Below are 22,417 nucleotides of genomic sequence, written 5' to 3'. Positions count from 1 at the left end.
CTGCTGGCCTCTGAGGTAGGGGAGGGTCTGTCTCTACAGGGGTACCTACAGTGTCCTGCTGGCCTCTGAGGTAGGGGAGGGCCCGTCTCTACAGGGGTACCTACAGTGTCCTGCTGGCCTCTGAGGTAGGGGAGGGCCCGTCTCTACGGGGGTACCTACAGTGTCCTGCTGGCCTCTGAGGTAGGGGAGGGCCCGTCTCTACGGGGGTACCTACAGTGTCCTGCTGGCCTCTGAGGTAGGGGAGGGCCCGTCTCTACAGGGGTCCTCTGATATCTTGATGGCTTCCATCATGGCTGCCAGGAGACCATTCCCCCCCTCTCCGCGGAGGGCGGGGCCAAAGCACTCGGGCCGACGAATCAGCAGCCTCACCACCACGTTAGCGTTCTCCTCCACACTCTCACCTGATAGGACGACAGGTAAATAATGACATCATTCATAACTACAATGAAAATAACCAAGACCATCTACCAACCACAGTCAAATGTTATCATGAAATTAAGGATTACATGAAAATAACCAAGATCATCTACCAACCACAGTCAAATGTTATCATGAAATGAAGGATTACATGAAAATAACCAAGATCATCTACCAACCACAGTCAAATGTTATCATGAAATTAAGGATTACATGAAAATAACCAAGATCATCTACCAACCACAGTCAAATGTTATCATGAAATTAAGGATTACATGAAAATAACCAAGATCATCTACCAACCACAGTCACATGTTATAATGAAATGAAGGATTACATGAAAATAACCAAGACCATCTACCAACCACAGTCAAATGTTATCATGAAATGAAGGATTATATGAAAATAACCAAGACCATCTACCAACCACAGTCACATGTTATAATGAAATGAAGGTTTATCGGCCATTGCCACAGGTATGAAATGTACCGTTGCAGAACACTGCAAAGCGGAGGAAGTCGAGGTATCTCTCTCCTTCGACGGGGTTCCAGCCGATGTCAGGGTATCCTTTAGACACGAGCATGGAGCAGCTCTGGAGACCACAGCCAGCCAGGTACTGCACCACCTAGGGAAGAGGAGGCAGGGGGAGAGGGTTAGAAAGGTCTGGCTCAGGACTTCATGCTGTCAGAGGGAAGAGGAGGCAGGGGGAGAGGGTTAGAAAGGTCTGGCTCAGGACTTCACGCTGTCAGAGGGAAGAGGAGGCAGGGGGAGAGGGTTAGAAAGGTCTGGCTCAGGACTTCACACTGTCAGAGGGAAGAGGAGGCAGGGGGAGAGGGTTAGAAAGGTCTGGCTCAGGACGTCATGCTCTCAGAGGGAAGAGGAGGCAGGGGGAGAGGGTTAGAAAGGTCTGGCTCAGGACGTCACGCTGTCAGAGGGAAGAGGCGGCAGGGGGAGAGGGTTAGAAAGGTCTGGCTCAGGACTTCATGCTGTCAGAGGGAAGAGGAGGCAGGGGAGAGGGTTAGAAAGGTCTGGCTCAGGACTTCACACTGTCAGAGGGAAGAGGAGGCAGGGGAGAGGGTTAGAAAGGTCTGGCTCAGGACTTCACACTGTCAGAGGGAAGAGGAGGCAGGGGGAGAGGGTTAGAAAGGTCTGGCTCAGGACTTCACACTGTCAGAGGGAAGAGGAGGCAGGGGGAGAGGGTTAGAAAGGTCTGGCTCAGGACGTCACGCTGTCAGAGAGAAGAGGAGGCAGGGGGAGAGGGTTAGAAAGGTCTGGCTCAGGACTTCACGCTGTCAGAGGGAAGAGGAGGCAGGGGGAGAGGGTTAGAAAGGTCTGATTGGATAATGGATAGGATCAGTAAGGAGGACAGCAGAACGTTCTTAACTGTTAGGAATAAACTAGGATTCCTATTGAACCAGGAGGAGCCCACGGTGGAGGACATCAGAGAGGAATAAACTAGGATTCCTATTGAACCAGGAGGAGCCCCACGGTGGAGGTCATCAGAGAGGAATAAACTAGGATTCCTATTGAACCAGGAGGAGCCCCACGGTGGAGGACATCAGAGAGGAATAAACTAGGATTCCTATTGAACCAGGAGGAGCCCCACGGTGGGGGACATCAGAGAGGAATAAACTAGGATTCCTATTGAACCAGGAGGAGCCCCACGGTGGGGGACATCAGAGAGGAATAAACTAGGATTCCTATTGAACCAGGAGGAGCCCCACGGTGGAGGACATCAGAGAGGAATAAACTAGGATTCCTATTGAACCAGGAGGAGCCCCACGGTGGGGGACATCAGAGAGTTCCTCTGCAGTCTTGTTATCTGCATATTGCTTCAATGGGATGATTACCATAATTTAATCAACCAAACATAACCATGAGCTTGCTACTGCACCATACAGTACACATCTCTTGTTCACTACCAAACAGCTACATGTGCTCTGATCAGGCCCTACACCCAAGCAAGGGCACTGCGTTCATCCACCTCTGGCCTGCTCGCCTCCCTACCATTGAGGAAGTACAGTTCCCGCTCAGCCCAGTCAAAACTGTTCGCTGCTCTGGCCCCCCAATGGTGGAACAAACTCCCTCACGACGCCAGGACAGCGGAGTCAATCACCACCTTCCAGAGACACCTGAAACCCCACCTCTTCAAGGAATACCTAGGATAGGATAAAGCAATCCTTCTCACCCCCCCCCCCTTAATGATTTAGATTGTAAAGTGGCTGTTCCACTGGATGTCAGAAGGTGAATTCACCAATTTGTAAGTCGCTCTGGATAAGAGCGTCTGCTAAATGACTTAAATGTAAATGTAAATGTAATGTGAGCTTGGTTCACATTTAAAGTGTACCTGTGTGTTCTCCTGGCTGTAGTCTTTAAATAACTCCAGACGTTCAGCTTCATTTATCATCTCAAACCTAGTTTAGTACCGTATTTCTTACATCAAACTGTTTGGGCACACTGTACCAATGGTATGAGGTATAGACTATAACCAGGGGACACTGTACCAATGGTATGAGGTATAGACTATAACCAGGGAACACTGTACCAATGGTATGAGGTATAGACTATAACCAGGGGACACTGTACCAATGGTATGAGGTATAGACTATAACCAGGGAACACTGTACCAATGGTATGAGGTATAGACTATAACCAGGGAACACTGTACCAATAGTATGAGGTATAGACTATAACCAGGGAACACTGTACCAATGGTATGAGGTATAGACTACAACCAGGGAACACTGTACCAATGGTATGATGAATATACTATAACCAGGGAACACTGTACCAATAGTATGAGGTATAGACTACAACCAGGGAACACTGTACCAATGGTATGAGGTATAGACTATAACCAGGGAACACTGTACCAATGGTATGAGGTATAGACTATAACCAGGGAACACTGTACCAATGTTATGAGGTATAGACTATAACCAGGGAAAACTGTACCAATGGTATGAGGTATAGACTATAACCAGGGAACACTGTACCAATGGTATGAGGTATAGACTATAACCAGGGAACACTGTACCAATGGTATGAGGTATAGACTACAACCAGGGAACACTGTACCAATGGTATGAGGTATAGACTATAACCAGGGAACACTGTACCAATGGTATGAGGTATAGACTATAACCAGGGAACACTGTACCAATGTTATGAGGTATAGACTATAACCAGGGAAAACTGTACCAATGGTATGAGGTATAGACTATAACCAGGGAACACTGTACCAATGGTATGAGGTATAGACTACAACCAGGGAACACTGTACCTATGGTATGAGGTATAGACTATAACCAGGGATCACTGCACCAATGGTACAGTACCTATATACTGTACCTCTATACTGTACCTCTATACTGTACCTCTATACTGTATCTCTATACTGTACCTCCTCTATACTGTACCTCCTCGATACTGTACCTCCTCGATACTGTACCTCCTCATTACTGTACCTCCTCTATACTGTACCTCCTCTATACTGTACCTCCTCTATACTGTACCTCCTCTATACTGTACATCCTCTATACTGTACCTCTATACTGTACCTCTATACTGTACCTCTATACTGTACCTCCTCTATACTGTATCTCTATACTGTACCTCTATACTGTATCTCTATACTGTACCTCCTCTATACTGTACCTCCTCTATACTGTACCTCCTCTATACTGTGCCTCTATACTGTACCTCCTCTATACTGTACCTCCTCTATACTGTACCTCTATACTGTACCTCCTCTATACTGTACCTCCTATATACTGTACCTCTATACTGTACCTCCTCTATACTGTACCTCCTCTATACTGTACCTCTATACTGTACCTCTATACTGTACCTCCTCTATACTGTACCTCCTCTATACTGTATCTCCTCTATACTGTATCTCCTCTATACTGTACATCTATACTGTACCTCTATAATGTACCTCTATGCTGTACCTCTATGCTGTACCTCTATGCTGTACCTCTATACTGTACCTCTATACTGTACCTCTATACTGTACCTCCTCTATACTGTACCTCCTCTATACTGTACCTCTATACTGTACCTCTATACTGTATCTCTATACTGTACCTCCTCTATACTGTACCTCCTCTATACTGTACCTCCTCTATACTGTACCTCCTCTATACTGTACCTCCTCTATACTGTACCTCTATACTGTATCTCTATACTGTACCTCTATACTGTACCTCTATACTGTACCTCTATACTGTACCTCCTCTATACTGTATCTCTATACTGTATCTCCTCTATACTGTATCTCCTCTATACTGTACCTCTATACTGTACCTCTATACTGTACCTCTATACTGTACCTCTATACTGTACCTCCTCTATACTGTACCTCTATACTGTACCTCTATACTGTACCTCCTCTATACTGTATCTCTATACTGTATCTCCTCTATACTGTACCTCCTCTATACTGTACCTCTATACTGTACCTCCTCTATACTGTACCTCTATACTGTACCTCTATACTGTACCTCTATACTGTACCTCCTCTATACTGTACCTCTATACTGTATCTCTATACTGTACCTCTATACTGTACCTCTATACTGTACCTCTATACTGTACCTCCTCTATACTGTACCTCTATACTGTACCTCTATACTGTACCTCTATACTGTACCTCTATACTGCACCTACTCTATACTGTACCTCCTCTATACTGTACCTCTATACTGTACCTCTATACTGTATCTCCTCTATACTGTACCTCTATACTGTATCTCCTCTATACTGTACCTCCTCTATACTGTACCTCTATACTGTATCTCCTCTATACTGTATCTCCTCTATACTGTACCTCCTCTATACTGTACCTCTATACTGTACCTCTATACTGTACCTCCTCTATACTGTACCTCTATACTGTACCTCCTCTATACTGTACCTCTATACTGTACCGCTATAATGTATCTCTATACTGCACCTCTATACTGCACCTCTATACTGTACCTCCTCTATACTGTACCTCCTCTATACTGTATCTCTATACTGTATCTCTATACTGTACCTCTATACTGTACCTCCTCTATACTGTACCTCCTCTATACTGTACCTCCTCTATACTGTACATCTATACTGTACCTCTATACTGTACCTCTATACTGTACCTCCTCTATACTGTACCTCTATACTGTACCTCTATACTGTACCTCTATACTGTACCTCCTCTATACTGTACCTCTATACTGTACCTCTATACTGTACCTCTATACTGTACCTCCTCTATACTGTACCTCTATACTGTACCTCCTCTATACTGTATCTCTATACTGTAACTCTATACTGTACCTCTATACTGTACCTCTATACTGTATCTCTATACTGTACCTCTATACTGTACCTCCTCTATACTGTATCTCTATACTGTACCTCCTCTATACTGTACCTCTATACTGTACCTCTATACTGTACCTCTATACTGTACCTCCTCTATACTGTACCTCTATACTGTACCTCTATACTGTACCTCCTCTATACTGTACCTCTATACTGTACCTCCTCTATACTGTACCTCCTCTATACTGTACCTCCTCTATACTGTACCTCTATACTATACTTCTATACTGTACCTCCTCTATACTGTACCTCTATACTGTACCTCTATACTGTACCTCTATACTGTATCTCTATACTGTACCTCCTCTATACTGTACCTCTATACTGTACCTCTATACTGTACCTCTATACTGTATCTCTATACTGTACCTCCTCTATACTGTACCTCTATACTGTATCTCCTCTATACTGTACCTCTATACTGTACCTCCTATATACTGTACCTCTATACTGTATCTCTATACTGTACCTCTATACTGTATCTCCTCTATACTGTACCTCCTCTATACTGTACCTCTATACTGTATCTCCTCTATACTGTATCTCCTCTATACTGTACCTCCTCTATACTGTACCTCTATACTGTACCTCTATACTGTATCTCTATACTGTACCTCTATACTGTACCTCCTCTATACTGTACCTCTATACTGTACCTCTATACTGTACCTCTATACTGTATCTCTATACTGTACCTCTATACTGTACCTCTATACTGTACCTCCTCTATACTGTACCTCTATACTGTACCTCTATACTGTACCTCCTCTATACTGTACCTCTATACTATACTTCTATACTGTACCTCCTCTATACTGTACCTCTATACTGTACCTCTATACTGTACCTCTATACTGTACCTCTATACTGTATCTCTATACTGCACCTCCTCTATACTGTACCTCCTCTATACTGTACCTCTATACTGTATCTCCTCTATACTGTACCTCTATACTGTACCTCCTCTATACTGTACCTCTATACTGTACCTCTATACTGTATCTCTATACTGTACCTCTATACTGTATCTCCTCTATACTGTACCTCCTCTATACTGTACCTCTATACTGTATCTCCTCTATACTGTATCTCCTCTATACTGTACCTCCTCTATACTGTACCTCCTCTATACTGTACCTCTATACTGTACCTCTATACTGTACCTCTATACTGTACCTCTATACTGTATCTCTATACTGCACCTCTATACTGCACCTCTATACTGTACCTCCTCTATACTGTACCTCCTCTATACTGTACCTCTATACTGTACCTCCTCTATACTGTACCTCTATACTGTACCTCCTCTATACTGTACCTCCTCTATACTGTACATCTATACTGTACCTCTATACTGTACCTCTATACTGTACCTCCTCTATACTGTACCTCTATACTGTACCTCTATACTGTACCTCCTCTATACTGTACCTCCTCTATACTGTACCTCTATACTGTACCTCTATACTGTACCTCTATACTGTACCTCCTCTATACTGTACCTCTATACTGTACCTCCTCTATACTGTATCTCTATACTGTACCTCTATACTGTACCTCTATACTGTACCTCTATACTGTATCTCTATACTGTACCTCTATACTGTACCTCCTCTATACTGTATCTCTATACTGTACCTCCTCTATACTGTACCTCTATACTGTACCTCTATACTGTACCTCCTCTATACTGTACCTCTATACTGTACCTCCTCTATACTGTACCTCTATACTGTACCCTCTATACTGTACCTCTATACTGTACCTCCTCTATACTGTACCTCTATACTGTACCTCCTCTATACTGTACCTCTATACTATACTTCTATACTGTACCTCCTCTATACTGTATCTCTATACTGTACCTCCTCTATACTGTATATCCTCTATACTCTACCTCTATACTGTATCTCTATACTGTATCTCTATACTGTACCTCTATACTGTATCTCCTCTATACTGTACCTCTATACTGTACCTCTATACTGTACCTCTATACTGTACCTCCTCTATACTGTACCTCTATACTATACTTCTATACTGTACCTCCTCTATACTGTATCTCTATACTGTACCTCCTCTATACTGTATCTCCTCTATACTCTACCTCTATACTGTATCTCTATACTGTACCTCTATACTGTACCTCCTCTATACTGTACCTCTATACTGTACCTCTATACTGTACCTCTATACTGTATCTCTATACTGTACCTCTATACTGTACCTCTATACTGTACCTCTATACTGTACCTCCTCTATACTGTACCTCTATACTGTACCTCTATACTGTACCTCCTCTATACTGTACCTCTATACTATACTTCTATACTGTACCTCCTCTATACTGTACCTCTATACTGTACCTCTATACTGTACCTCTATACTGTACCTCTATACTGTACCTCTATACTGCACCTCTATACTGCACCTCCTCTATACTGTACCTCCTCTATACTGTACCTCTATACTGTATCTCCTCTATACTGTACCTCTATACTGTACCTCCTCTATACTGTACCTCTATACTGTACCTCTATACTGTATCTCTATACTGTACCTCTATACTGTATCTCCTCTATACTGTACCTCCTCTATACTGTACCTCTATACTGTATCTCCTCTATACTGTATCTCCTCTATACTGTACCTCCTCTATACTGTACCTCTATACTGTACCTCTATACTGTACCTCTATACTGTACCTCTATACTGTACCTCTATACTGCACCTCTATACTGCACCTCTATACTGTACCTCCTCTATACTGTACCTCCTCTATACTGTATCTCTATACTGTACCTCTATACTGTACCTCCTCTATACTGTACCTCCTCTATACTGTACCTCCTCTATACTGTACATCTATACTGTACCTCTATACTGTACCTCTATACTGTACCTCCTCTATACTGTACCTCTATACTGTACCTCTATACTGTACCTCCTCTATACTGTACCTCCTCTATACTGTACCTCTATACTGTACCTCCTCTATACTGTACCTCTATACTGTACCTCCTCTATACTGTATCTCTATAATGTACCTCTATACTGTACCTCTATACTGTACCTCTATACTGTACCTCTATACTGTATCTCTATACTGTACCTCTATACTGTACCTCCTCTATACTGTATCTCTATACTGTACCTCCTCTATACTGTACCTCTATACTGTACCTCTATACTGTACCTCTATACTGTACCTCCTCTATACTGTACCTCTATACTGTACCTCTATACTGTACCTCTATACTGTACCTCTATACTGTATCTCCTCTATACTGTATCTCCTCTATACTGTATCTCTATACTGTATCTCTATACTGTACCTCTATACTGTACCTCTATACTGTACCTCCTCTATACTGTATCTCTATACTGTACCTCTATACTGTACCTCTATACTGTACCTCCTCTATACTGTACCTCTATACTGTACCTCCTCTATACTGTACCTCTATACTGTACCTCCTCTATACTGTACCTCTATACTGTACCTCCTCTATACTGTACCTCTATACTATACTTCTATACTGTACCTCCTCTATACTGTATCTCTATACTGTACCTCCTCTATACTGTATCTCCTCTATACTCTACCTCTATACTGTATCTCTATACTGTATCTCTATACTGTACCTCTATACTGTATCTCCTCTATACTGTACCTCTATACTGTACCTCCTCTATACTGTATCTCCTCTATACTGTATCTCTATACTGTATCTCTATACTGTACCTCCTCTATACTGTACCTCTATACTTTACCTCTATACTGTACCTCCTCTATACTGTACCTCTATAATGTATCTCCATACTGTATCTCTATACTGTACCTACGTTGGGTACAGGGTGTGCTGACCAAGTTAGTTTGCTGGTAGAGTTGGGCATTGTCTTACTTTCTCCAGGTCTGGTTCCCTCAGGGCCAGAGCCAGTTCGTTGTTGTCCATCACAGAGGCAGCGGCCACATCTAGTGGAGTAGAGCCTCGCATGGAGGGAGACGCTGGGGGAGAGAGAGAGAGACACACACAGAGAGGGAGAGAGAGACACACAAAGAGAGGGAGAGGGAGACACACAGAGAACGGGAGAGAGAGACACACACAGAGAGGGAGAGAGAGACACAGAGAGAGGGAGACACACAGAGAGAGGGAGAGAGAGACACACAGAGAGGGAGAGAGAGACACACAGAGAGAGAGAGAGAGAGAGAGAGAGAGAGAGAGAGAGAGACACACACAGAGAGGGAGAGAGAGAGATAGATAGAGAGAGAGACACACAGAGGGAGGGAGGGCAACACATCACAGAGAGACCATTATCTCCAGCAAGCTGAAGCGTCAGTTAAAGCCTATGGAGCATACCAAAGCACCCCAGATCTCATCAGATACAAGTGGAAAGACAACGGGTGCATCCAGAATGTCAAGCCTCTCCCTAGGAAGTGCCCTACTCTCAATGTAAAGCCTTTGGTCTCTGGTCAGCAGTAGGGCACGACGTAGTGAATAGGGAGCCATTTTAGACACTCACCAAGCCCGACGCTGCTGTTCTCCAGCAGGTAGCTGAGGTGGTCGAACATGGCTTTCTGGTTCTGTCTGCTGATGCGACAGAAGTAACACAGGAAACGACAGCAGTTGGCCACCATCTTAGGGAAGGTGATTTCCTGAACAACAAGGAAAAGACAACACTGTTTTACTCTGCTTTCCTAGTGTTACACAGTGAACGGGACAGGAAGTGACGTTAGTAATGTTACACAGTGAACGGGACAGGAAGTGACGTTAGTAATGTTACACAGTGAACGGGACAGGAAGTGACGTTAGAAGTGTTACACAGTGAACGGGACAGGAAGTGACGTTAGAGGTGTTACACAGTGAACGGGACAGGAAGTGACGTTAGAGGTGTTACACAGTGAACGGGACAGGAAGTGACGTTAGAAGTGTTACACAGTGAACGGGACAGGAAGTGACGTTAGAAGTGTTACACGGTGAACGGGACAGGAAGTGACGTTAGTAATGTTACACAGTGAACGGGACAGGAAGTGACGTTAGTAATGTTACACAGTGAACGGGACAGGAAGTGACGTTAGAAGTGTTACACAGTGAACGGGACAGGAAGTGACTTTAGAAGTGTTACACAGTGAACGGGACAGGAAGTGACGTTAGAAGTGTTACACAGTGAACGGGACAGGAAGTGACGTTAGAAGTGTTACACAGTGAACGGGACAGGAAGTGACGTTAGAAGTGTTACACAGTGAACAGGACAGGAAGTGACGTTAGAAGTGTTACACAGTGAACGGGACAGGAAGTGACGTTAGAAGTGTTACACAGTGAACGGGACAGGAAGTGACGTTAGTAATGTTACACAGTGAACGGGACAGGAAGTGACGTTAGAAGTGTTACACAGTGAACGGGACAGGAAGTGACGTTAGTAATGTTACACAGTGAACGGGACAGGAAGTGACGTTAGAAGTGTTACACAGTGAACGGGACAGGAAGTGACGTTAGAAGTGTTACACAGTGAGCGGGACAGGAAGTGACATTACAACTGTATCTTGCCTATGCTGCTCTGTACCATCACTCATTCATATATCCTTATGTACATATTCTTTATCCCCTTACACTGTGTATAAGACAGTAGTTTAGGAATTGTTAGTTAGATTACTTGTTGGTTATTACTGCATTGTCGGAATGAGAAGCACAAGCATTTCACCTCACTCGCATTAACATCTGCTAACCATGTGGATGTGACAAACACATTTTGATTTGAACAATGACATGACATCAATAAACTATCAATCACTAATTATATCAATGAATTATCAATCACTCATGACATGACATCTGGGCCCAATGCAGCTCAGAGTGCTGATCTGGGATCAGTTTAGCCTTTTACATGGTGAAGTGTTATATGGACTGGTTGAACTTGATGCCCAACGCAGCTCAGAGTGCTGATCTGGGATCAGCTTAGCCTTTTACATGGTGAAGTGTTATATGGACTGGTTGAACTTGATGCCCAACGCAGCTCAGAGTGCTGATCTGGGATCAGCTTAGCCTTTTACATGGTGAAGTGTTATATGGACTGGTTGAACTTGATGCCCAACGCAGCTCAGAGTGCTGATCTGGGATCAGTTTAGCCTTTTACATGGTGAAGTGTTATATGGACTGGTTGAATCTGATGCCCAACACAGCTCAGAGTGCTGATCTGGGATCAGTTTAGCCTTTGACATGGTGAAGTGTTATAGGGACTGGTTGAACTTGATGCCCAACGCAGCTCAGAGTGCTGATCTGGGATCAGTTTAGCCTTTGACATGGTGAAGTGTTATAGGGACTGGTTGAACCTGATGCCCAACGCAGCTCAGAGTGCTGATCTGGGATCAGTTTAGCCTTTGACATGGTGAAGTGTTATATGGACTGGTTGAACCTGATGCCCAACGCAGCTCAGAGTGCTGATCTGGGATCAGTTTAGCCTTTTACATGGTGATGTGTTATAGGGACTGGTTGAACTTGATGCTAGATAAAAACTGATCAAAAATACATAGATGGAACAAATTTAATTAGAAAAAATAAACCCTCCTTCAAACAGTACACACACACACACACACACACACACACACACACACACACACACACACACACACACACACACACACCCCTTATGAGCAGTTACCTTGGATTCCCCTCCACTCAGCACGTTAACCATCACCTCCATGACCGTCTCATGCATCCCCAGAGCTCTCATCAGGTTGGGATGCTGGTAGAACACCTTGTTGTTCATGATGTCTCTGTAGAGAGACCAGACCAAGAGACAAGCAGGTAAACAAGCAGAGCTCTCATCAGGTTGGGATGCTGGTAGAACACCTTGTTGTTCATGATGTCTCTGTAGAGAGACCAGACCAAGAGACAGGCAGGTAAACAAGCAGAGCTCTCATCAGGTTGGGATGCTGGTAGAACACCTTGTTGTTCATGATGTCTCTGTAGAGAGACCAGACCAAGAGGCAGGCAGGTAAACAAGCAGAGCTCTCATCAGGTTGGGATGCTGGTAGAACACCTTGTTGTTCATGATGTCTCTGTAGAGAGACCAGACCAAGAGACAGGCAGGTAAACAAGCAGAGCTCTCATCAGGTTGGGATGCTGGTAGAACACCTTGTTGTTCATGATGTCTCTGTAGAGAGACCAGACCAAGAGACAGGCAGGTAAACAAGCAGAGCTCTCATCAGGTTGGGATGCTGGTAGAACACCTTGTTGTTCATGATGTCTCTGTAGAGAGACCAGACCAAGAGACAGGCAGGTAAACAAGCAGAGCTCTCATCAGGTTGGGATGCTGGTAGAACACCTTGTTGTTCATGATGTCTCTGTAGAGAGACCAGACCAAGAGACAGGCAGGTAAACAAGCAGAGCTCTCATCAGGTTGGGATGCTGGTAGAACACCTTGTTGTTCATGATGTCTCTGTAGAGAGACCAGACCAAGAGACAGGCAGGTAAACAAGCAGAGCTCTCATCAGGTTGGGATGCTGGTAGAACACCTTGTTGTTCATGATGTCTCTGTAGAGAGACCAGACCAAGAGACAGGCAGGTAAACAAGCAGAGCTCTCATCAGGTTGGGATGCTGGTAGAACACCTTGTTGTTCATGATGTCTCTGTAGAGAGACCAGACCAAGAGACAGGCAGGTAAACAAGCAGAGCTCTCATCAGGTTGGGATGCTGGTAGAACACCTTGTTGTTCATGATGTCTCTGTAGAGAGACCAGACCAAGAGACAGGCAGGTAAACAAGCAGAGCTCTCATCAGGTTGGGATGCTGGTAGAACACCTTGTTGTTCATGATGTCTCTGTAGAGAGACCAGACCAAGAGGCAGGCAGGTAAACAAGCAGAGCTCTCATCAGGTTGGGATGCTGGTAGAACACCTTGTTGTTCATGATGTCTCTGTAGAGAGACCAGACCAAGAGACAGGCAGGTAAACAAGCAGAGCTCTCATCAGGTTGGGATGCTGGTAGAACACCTTGTTGTTCATGATGTCTCTGTAGAGAGACCAGACCAAGAGACAGGCAGGTAAACAAGCAGAGCTCTCATCAGGTTGGGATGCTGGTAGAACACCTTGTTGTTCATGATGTCTCTGTAGAGAGACCAGACCAAGAGACAGGCAGGTAAACAAGCAGAGCTCTCATCAGGTTGGGATGCTGGTAGAACACCTTGTTGTTCATGATGTCTCTGTAGAGAGACCAGACCAAGAGACAGGCAGGTAAACAAGCAGAGCTCTCATCAGGTTGGGATGCTGGTAGAACACCTTGTTGTTCATGATGTCTCTGTAGAGAGACCAGACCAAGAGACAGGCAGGTAAACAAGCAGAGCTCTCATCAGGTTGGGATGCTGGTAGAACACCTTGTTGTTCATGATGTCTCTGTAGAGAGACCAGACCAAGAGACAGGCAGGTAAACAAGCAGAGCTCTCATCAGGTTGGGATGCTGGTAGAACACCTTGTTGTTCATGATGTCTCTGTAGAGAGACCAGACCAAGAGACAGGCAGGTAAACAAGCAGAGCTCTCATCAGGTTGGGATGCTGGTAGAACACCTTGTTGTTCATGATGTCTCTGTAGAGAGACCAGACCAAGAGACAGGCAGGTAAACAAGCAGAGCTCTCATCAGGTTGGGATGCTGGTAGAACACCTTGTTGTTCATGATGTCTCTGTAGAGAGACCAGAACAAGAGACAGGCAGGTAAACAAGCAGAGCTCTCATCAGGTTGGGATGCTGGTAGAACACCTTGTTGTTCATGATGTCTCTGTAGAGAGACCAGACCAAGAGACAGGCAGGTAAACAAGCAGAGCTCTCATCAGGTTGGGATGCTGGTAGAACACCTTGTTGTTCATGATGTCTCTGTAGAGAGACCAGACCAAGAGACAGGCAGGTAAACAAGCAGAGCTCTCATCAGGTTGGGATGCTGGTAGAACACCTTGTTGTTCATGATGTCTCTGTAGAGAGACCAGACCAAGAGACAGGCAGGTAAACAAGCAGAGCTCTCATCAGGTTGGGATGCTGGTAGAACACCTTGTTGTTCATGATGTCTCTGTAGAGAGACCAGACCAAGAGACAGGCAGGTAAACAAGCAGAGCTCTCATCAGGTTGGGATGCTGGTAGAACACCTTGTTGTTCATGATGTCTCTGTAGAGAGACCAAACCAAGAGACAGGCAGGTAAACAAGCAGAGCTCTCATCAGGTTGGGATGCTGGTAGAACACCTTGTTGTTCATGATGTCTCTGTAGAGAGACCAGACCAAGAGACAGGCAGGTAAACAAGCAGAGCTCTCATCAGGTTGGGATGCTGGTAGAACACCTTGTTGTTCATGATGTCTCTGTAGAGAGACCAGACCAAGAGACAGGCAGGTAAACAAGCAGAGCTCTCATCAGGTTGGGATGCTGGTAGAACACCTTGTTGTTCATGATGTCTCTGTAGAGAGACCAAACCAAGAGACAGGCAGGTAAACAAGCAGAGCTCTCATCAGGTTGGGATGCTGGTAGAACACCTTGTTGTTCATGATGTCTCTGTAGAGAGACCAGACCAAGAGACAGGCAGGTAAACAAGCAGAGCTCTCATCAGGTTGGGATGCTGGTAGAACACCTTGTTGTTCATGATGTCTCTGTAGAGAGACCAGACCAAGAGACAGGCAGGTAAACAAGCAGAGCTCTCATCAGGTTGGGATGCTGGTAGAACACCTTGTTGTTCATGATGTCTCTGTAGAGAGACCAGACCAAGAGACAGGCAGGTAAACAAGCAGAGCTCTCATCAGGTTGGGATGCTGGTAGAACACCTTGTTGTTCATGATGTCTCTGTAGAGAGACCAGACCAAGAGACAGGCAGGTAAACAAGCAGAGCTCTCATCAGGTTGGGATGCTGGTAGAACACCTTGTTGTTCATGATGTCTCTGTAGAGAGACCAGACCAAGAGACAGGCAGGTAAACAAGCAGAGCTCTCATCAGGTTGGGATGCTGGTAGAACACCTTGTTGTTCATGATGTCTCTGTAGAGAGACCAGACCAAGAGACAGGCAGGTAAACAAGCAGTGTGTAGTGTGTAGTATGTAGTGTGTAGTGTAGAGTCCTTACCCCAGTTAGTATGTAGTGTGTAGTATGTAGTATGTAGTGTGTAGTGTAGAGCCCTTACCCCAGTTAGTATATAGTGTGTAGTATGTAGTGTGTAGTGTGTAGTGTAGAGCCCTTACCCCAGTTAGTATGTAGTGTGTAGCATGTAGTTTGTAGTATGTAATGTGTAGTATGTAGTGTGTAGTGTATTGTATGTAGTATGTAGTATGTAGTGTGTAGTATCTAGTGTGTAGTATGTAGTATGTAGTGTGTAGTATGTAGTATGTAGTGTGTAGTATCTAGTGTGTAGTATGTAGTATGTAGTGTGCAGTATGTAGTGTGTAGTATGTAGTATGTAGTGTAGAGCCCTTACCCCAGCCCTCTGATCATCAGTTTCTCCTCCTCACGCCCCATGATGAAGGGTTAGTGTGTAGTATGTAGTATGTAGTATGTAGTGTGTAGTATGTAGTGTGTAGTATCTAGTGTGTAGTATGTAGTATGTAGTGTGTAGTATGTAGTGTGTAGTGTGTAGTGTGTAGTGTGTAGTGTAGAGCCCTTACCCCAGCCCTCTGATCATCAGTTTCTCCTCCTCACGCCCCATGCTGAAGGGTTAGTGTGTAGTGTGTAGTATGTAGTGTGTAGTATGTAGTGTAGAGCCCTTACCCCAGCCCTCTGATCATCAGTTTCTCCTCCTCACGCCCCATGCTGAAGGGTTAGTGTGTAGTGTGTAGTATGTAGTGTGTAGTGTGTAGTGTAGAGCCCTTACCCCAGCCCTCTGATCATCAGTTTCTCCTCCTCACGCCCCATGCTGAAGGGTTAGTGTGTAGTATGTAGTGTGTAGTGTGTAGTGTGTAGTGTGTAGTGTAGAGCCCTTACCCCAGCACTCTGATCATCAGTTTCTCCTCCTCACGCCCCATGATGAAGGGTTAGTGTGTAGTGTGTAGTATGTAGTGTGTAGTATGTAGTGTGTAGTGTGTAGTATGTAGTGTAGAGCCCTTACCCCAGCCCTCTGATCATCAGTTTCTCCTCCTCGCGCCCCATGCTGAAGGGTTAGTGTGTAGTGTGTAGTATGTAGTGTGTAGAGTGTAGTGTAGAGCCCTTACCCCAGCCCTCTGATCATCAGTTTCTCCTCCTCACGCCCCATGCTGAAGGGTTAGTGTGTAGTATGTAGTGTGTAGTGTGTAGTGTGTAGTGTGTAGTGTGTAGTGTGTAGTGTGTAGTATGTAGTGTGTAGTGTGTAGTGTGTAGTGTGTAGTGTGTAGTGTAGAGCCCTTACCCCAGCCCTCTGATCATCAGTTTCTCCTCCTCACGCCCCATGCTGAAGGGTTAGTGTGTAGTGTGTAGTGTGTAGTGTGTAGTGTGTAGTGTGTAGTGTGTAGTGTAGAGCCCTTACCCCAGCACTCTGATCATCAGTTTCTCCTCCTCACGCCCCATGATGAAGGGTTAGTGTGTAGTGTGTAGTATGTAGTGTGTAGTATGTAGTGTGTAGTGTGTAGTGTGTAGTATGTAGTGTAGAGCCCTTACCCCAGCCCTCTGATCATCAGTTTCTCCTCCTCGCGCCCCATGCTGAAGGGTTAGTGTGTAGTGTGTAGTGTGTAGTGTGTAGTGTGTAGTATGTAGTGTAGAGCCCTTACCCCAGCCCTCTGATCATCAGTTTCTCCTCCTCACGCCCCATGCGTACAGACAACAGTGATCTGATCTGTCCCAGTGACGCCAGCAGTTTGATGGTGTCCTCCACAGAGACTGAGTTGATGGTGTAGGCCTTGGGCAGGGCCCGGACCTGGCCCCCGATGCCGTCGTACTGACGGTGGAGTAGGACAAACATGGCTCTGATCAGCTCTGGGTCCTCCATGATGCTCTCCTGGGCCCAGCGTACCATGGTCTCACTGATCAGCTGCTGCAACGTGCCTGAAGGACCGGAGGCAACGCACCGCGGTCAGACACACAGCAAAGCACTGGGACAAGGACAAATCCATTGGTCTACTCTCTCTATTCAGACAGAGACACAGAGACACAGAGAGAGAGAGAGACACAGACAGACAGACAGACAGACAGACAGACAGACACACAGACACACAGACACACAGACACACAGACACACAGACCCAAAAAAGGACCAGCCTGATGCCAGATCTGTTAGTGCTGTCTCACCAACTCCTACCTGATGCCAGATCTGTTAGTGTTGTCTAATCAACTCCTACCTGATGCCAGATCTGTTAGTGATGTCTAATCAACTCCTACCTGATGCCAGATCTGTTAGTGCTGTCTAATCAACTCCTACCTGATGCCAGATCTGTTAGTGATGTCTAATCAACTCCTACCTGATGCCAGATCTGTTAGTGTTGTCTAATCAACTCCTACCTGATGCCAGATCTGTTCGTGATGTCTAACCAACTCCTACCTGATGCCAGATCTGTTAGTGCTGTCTCACCAACTCCTACCTGATGCCAGATCTGTTAGTGATGTCTAATCAACTCCTACCTGATGCCAGATCTGTTAGTGCTGTCTCACCAACTCCTACCTGATGCCAGATCTGTTAGTGCTGTCTCACCAACTCCTACCTGATGCCAGATCTGTTAGTGTTGTCTAATCAACTCCTACCTGATGCCAGATCTGTTAGTGATGTCTAACCAACTCCTACCTGATGCCAGATCTGTTAGTGCTGTCTCACCAACTCCTACCTGATGCCAGATCTGTTAGTGATGTCTAATCAACTCCTACCTGATGCCAGATCTGTTAGTGCTGTCTCACCAACTCCTACCTGATGCCAGATCTGTTAGTGCTGTCTCACCAACTCCTACCTGATGCCAGATCTGTTAGTGTTGTCTAATCAACTCCTACCTGATGCCAGATCTGTTAGTGATGTCTAATCAACTCCTACCTGATGCCAGATCTGTTAGTGATGTCTAATCAACTCCTACCTGATGCCAGATCTGTTAGTGCTGTCTCACCAACTCCTACCTGATGCCAGATCTGTTAGTGCTGTCTCACCAACTCCTACCTGATGCCAGATCTGTTAGTGCTGTCTCACCAACTCCTACCTGATGCCAGATCTGTTAGTGCTGTCTCACCAACTCCTACCTGATGCCAGATCTGTTAGTGTTGTCTAATCAACTCCTACCTGATGCCAGATCTGTTAGTGATGTCTAATCAACTCCTACCTGATGCCAGATCTGTTAGTGCTGTCTAATCAACTCCTACCTGATGCCAGATCTGTTAGTGATGTCTAATCAACTCCTACCTGATGCCAGATCTGTTAGTGTTGTCTAATCAACTCCTACCTGATGCCAGATCTGTTAGTGATGTCTAATCAACTCCTACCTGATGCCAGATCTGTTAGTGCTGTCTAATCAACTCCTACCTGATGCCAGATCTGTTAGTGATGTCTAATCAACTCCTACCTGATGCCAGATCTGTTAGTGCTGTCTCACCAACTCCTACCTGATGCCAGATCTGTTAGTGCTGTCTCACCAACTCCTACCTGATGCCAGATCTGTTAGTGCTGTCTCACCAACTCCTACCTGATGCCAGATCTGTTAGTGTTGTCTAATCAACTCCTACCTGATGCCAGATCTGTTAGTGATGTCTAATCAACTCCTACCTGATGCCAGATCTGTTCGTGCTGTCTAATCAACTCCTACCTGATGCCAGATCTGTTAGTGATGTCTAATCAACTCCTACCTGATGCCAGATCTGTTAGTGCTGTCTAACCAACTCCTACCTGATGCCAGATCTGTTAGTGTTGTCTAATCAACTCCTACCTGATGCCAGATCTGTTAGTGCTGTCTCACCAACTCCTACCTGATGCCAGATCTGTTAGTGCTGTCTCACCAACTCCTACCTGATGCCAGATATGTTAGTGTTGTCTAATCAACTCCTACCTGATGCCAGATCTGTTAGTGCTGTCTCACCAACTCCTACCTGATGCCAGATCTGTTAGTGCTGTCTCACCAACTCCTACCTGATGCCAGATCTGTTAGTGATGTCTAATCAACTCCTACCTGATGCCAGATCTGTTAGTGCTGTCTCACCAACTCCTACCTGATGCCAGATATGTTAGTGTTGTCTAATCAACTCCTACCTGATGCCAGATCTGTTAGTGATGTCTAATCAACTCCTACCTGATGCCAGATCTGTTAGTGATGTCTAATCAACTCCTATCTGATGCCAGATCTGTTAGTGATGTCTAACCAACTCCTACCTGATGGCAGATCTGTTAGTGCTGTCTAACCAAATCCTACCTGATGCCAGATCTGTTAGTGATGTCTAATCAACTCCTACCTGATGCCAGATCTGTTAGTGCTGTCTCACCAACTCCTACCTGATGCCAGATCTGTTAGTGTTGTCTAATCAACTCCTACCTGATGCCAGATCTGTTAGTGCTGTCTAATCAACTCCTACCTGATGCCAGATCTGTTAGTGATGTCTAATCAACTCCTACCTGATGCCAGATCTGTTAGTGCTGTCTAACCAACTCCTACCTGATGCCAGATCTGTTAGTGTTGTCTAATCAACTCCTACCTGATGCCAGATCTGTTAGTGATGTCTAATCAACTCCTACCTGATGCCAGATCTGTTAGTGATGTCTAATCAACTCCTACCTGATGCCAGATCTGTTAGTGATGTCTAACCAACTCCTACCTGATGCCAGATCTGTTAGTGTTGTCTAATCAACTCCTACCTGATGCCAGATCTGTTAGTGCTGTCTAACCAACTCATACATGATGCCAGATCTGTTAGTGATGTCTAATCAACTCCTACCTGATGCCAGATCTGTTAGTGCTGTCTAACCAACTCATACATGATGCCAGATCTGTTAGTGATGTCTAATCAACTCCTACCTGATGCCAGATCTGTTAGTGATGTCTAATCAACTCCTACCTGATGCCAGATCTGTTAGTGCTGTCTAACCAACTCCTACCTGATGCCAGATCTGTTAGTGTTGTCTAATCAACTCCTACCTGATGCCAGATCTGTTAGTGCTGTCTCACCAACTCCTACCTGATGCCAGATCTGTTAGTGCTGTCTCACCAACTCCTACCTGATGCCAGATCTGTTAGTGTTGTCTAATCAACTCCTACCTGATGCCAGATCTGTTAGTGATGTCTAATCAACTCCTACCTGATGCCAGATCTGTTAGTGATGTCTAATCAACTCCTACCTGATGCCAGATCTGTTAGTGCTGTCTCACCAACTCCTACCTGATGCCAGATCTGTTAGTGCTGTCTCACCAACTCCTACCTGATGCCAGATCTGTTAGTGCTGTCTCACCAACTCCTACCTGATGCCAGATCTGTTAGTGCTGTCTCACCAACTCCTACCTGATGCCAGATCTGTTAGTGTTGTCTAATCAACTCCTACCTGATGCCAGATCTGTTAGTGATGTCTAATCAACTCCTACCTGATGCCAGATCTGTTAGTGCTGTCTAATCAACTCCTACCTGATGCCAGATCTGTTAGTGATGTCTAATCAACTCCTACCTGATGCCAGATCTGTTAGTGCTGTCTAATCAACTCCTACCTGATGCCAGATCTGTTAGTGATGTCTAATCAACTCCTACCTGATGCCAGATCTGTTAGTGCTGTCTCACCAACTCCTACCTGATGCCAGATCTGTTAGTGCTGTCTCACCAACTCCTACCTGATGCCAGATCTGTTAGTGTTGTCTAATCAACTCCTACCTGATGCCAGATCTGTTAGTGATGTCTAATCAACTCCTACCTGATGCCAGATCTGTTAGTGATGTCTAATCAACTCCTACCTGATGCCAGATCTGTTAGTGCTGTCTCACCAACTCCTACCTGATGCCAGATCTGTTAGTGCTGTCTCACCAACTCCTACCTGATGCCAGATCTGTTAGTGTTGTCTAATCAACTCCTACCTGATGCCAGATCTGTTAGTGATGTCTAATCAACTCCTACCTGATGCCAGATCTGTTCGTGCTGTCTAATCAACTCCTACCTGATGCCAGATCTGTTAGTGATGTCTAATCAACTCCTACCTGATGCCAGATCTGTTAGTGCTGTGCCAGATCAACTAATCAACTACCTGATGCCAGATCTGTTAGTGCTGTCTCACCAACTCCTACCTGATGCCAGATCTGTTAGTGCTGTCTCACCAACTCCTACCTGATGCCAGATATGTTAGTGTTGTCTAATCAACTCCTACCTGATGCCAGATCTGTTAGTGCTGTCTCACCAACTCCTACCTGATGCCAGATCTGTTAGTGCTGTCTAATCAACTCCTACCTGATGCCAGATCTGTTAGTGCTGTCTAATCAACTCCTACCTGATGCCAGATCTGTTAGTGATGTCTAATCAACTCCTACCTGATGCCAGATCTGTTAGTGATGTCTAACCAACTCCTACCTGATGCCAGATCTGTTAGTGTTGTCTAATCAACTCCTACCTGATGCCAGATCTGTTAGTGCTGTCTAACCAACTCATACATGATGCCAGATCTGTTAGTGATGTCTAATCAACTCCTACCTGATGCCAGATCTGTTAGTGCTGTCTAACCAACTCATACATGATGCCAGATCTGTTAGTGATGTCTAATCAACTC

General features: G+C 45.1%; 1 protein-coding gene across 1 annotated transcript in view; it reads right to left on the bottom strand.

Moving 5' to 3' along the window:
* Positions 1-22,417, bottom strand: part of LOC135513359 (ryanodine receptor 2-like) — a 382,179-nt gene that overhangs the window by 226,582 nt on the left and 133,180 nt on the right. The window contains 6 exon segments of the mRNA XM_064936287.1: positions 215-401; positions 907-1,042; positions 9,693-9,796; positions 10,306-10,444; positions 12,448-12,562; positions 17,488-17,761. Of these exon segments, the coding sequence (XP_064792359.1) occupies positions 215-401; positions 907-1,042; positions 9,693-9,796; positions 10,306-10,444; positions 12,448-12,562; positions 17,488-17,761 (955 nt within the window).

Source organism: Oncorhynchus masou, chromosome 24 (assembly GCF_036934945.1).
Source record: "Oncorhynchus masou masou isolate Uvic2021 chromosome 24, UVic_Omas_1.1, whole genome shotgun sequence".
NCBI classification, from domain to species: domain Eukaryota; kingdom Metazoa; phylum Chordata; class Actinopteri; order Salmoniformes; family Salmonidae; genus Oncorhynchus; species Oncorhynchus masou.
The sequence above is the reverse complement of the archived record's forward strand: the minus strand, read 5'-3'. Positions and strand labels throughout refer to the sequence as shown.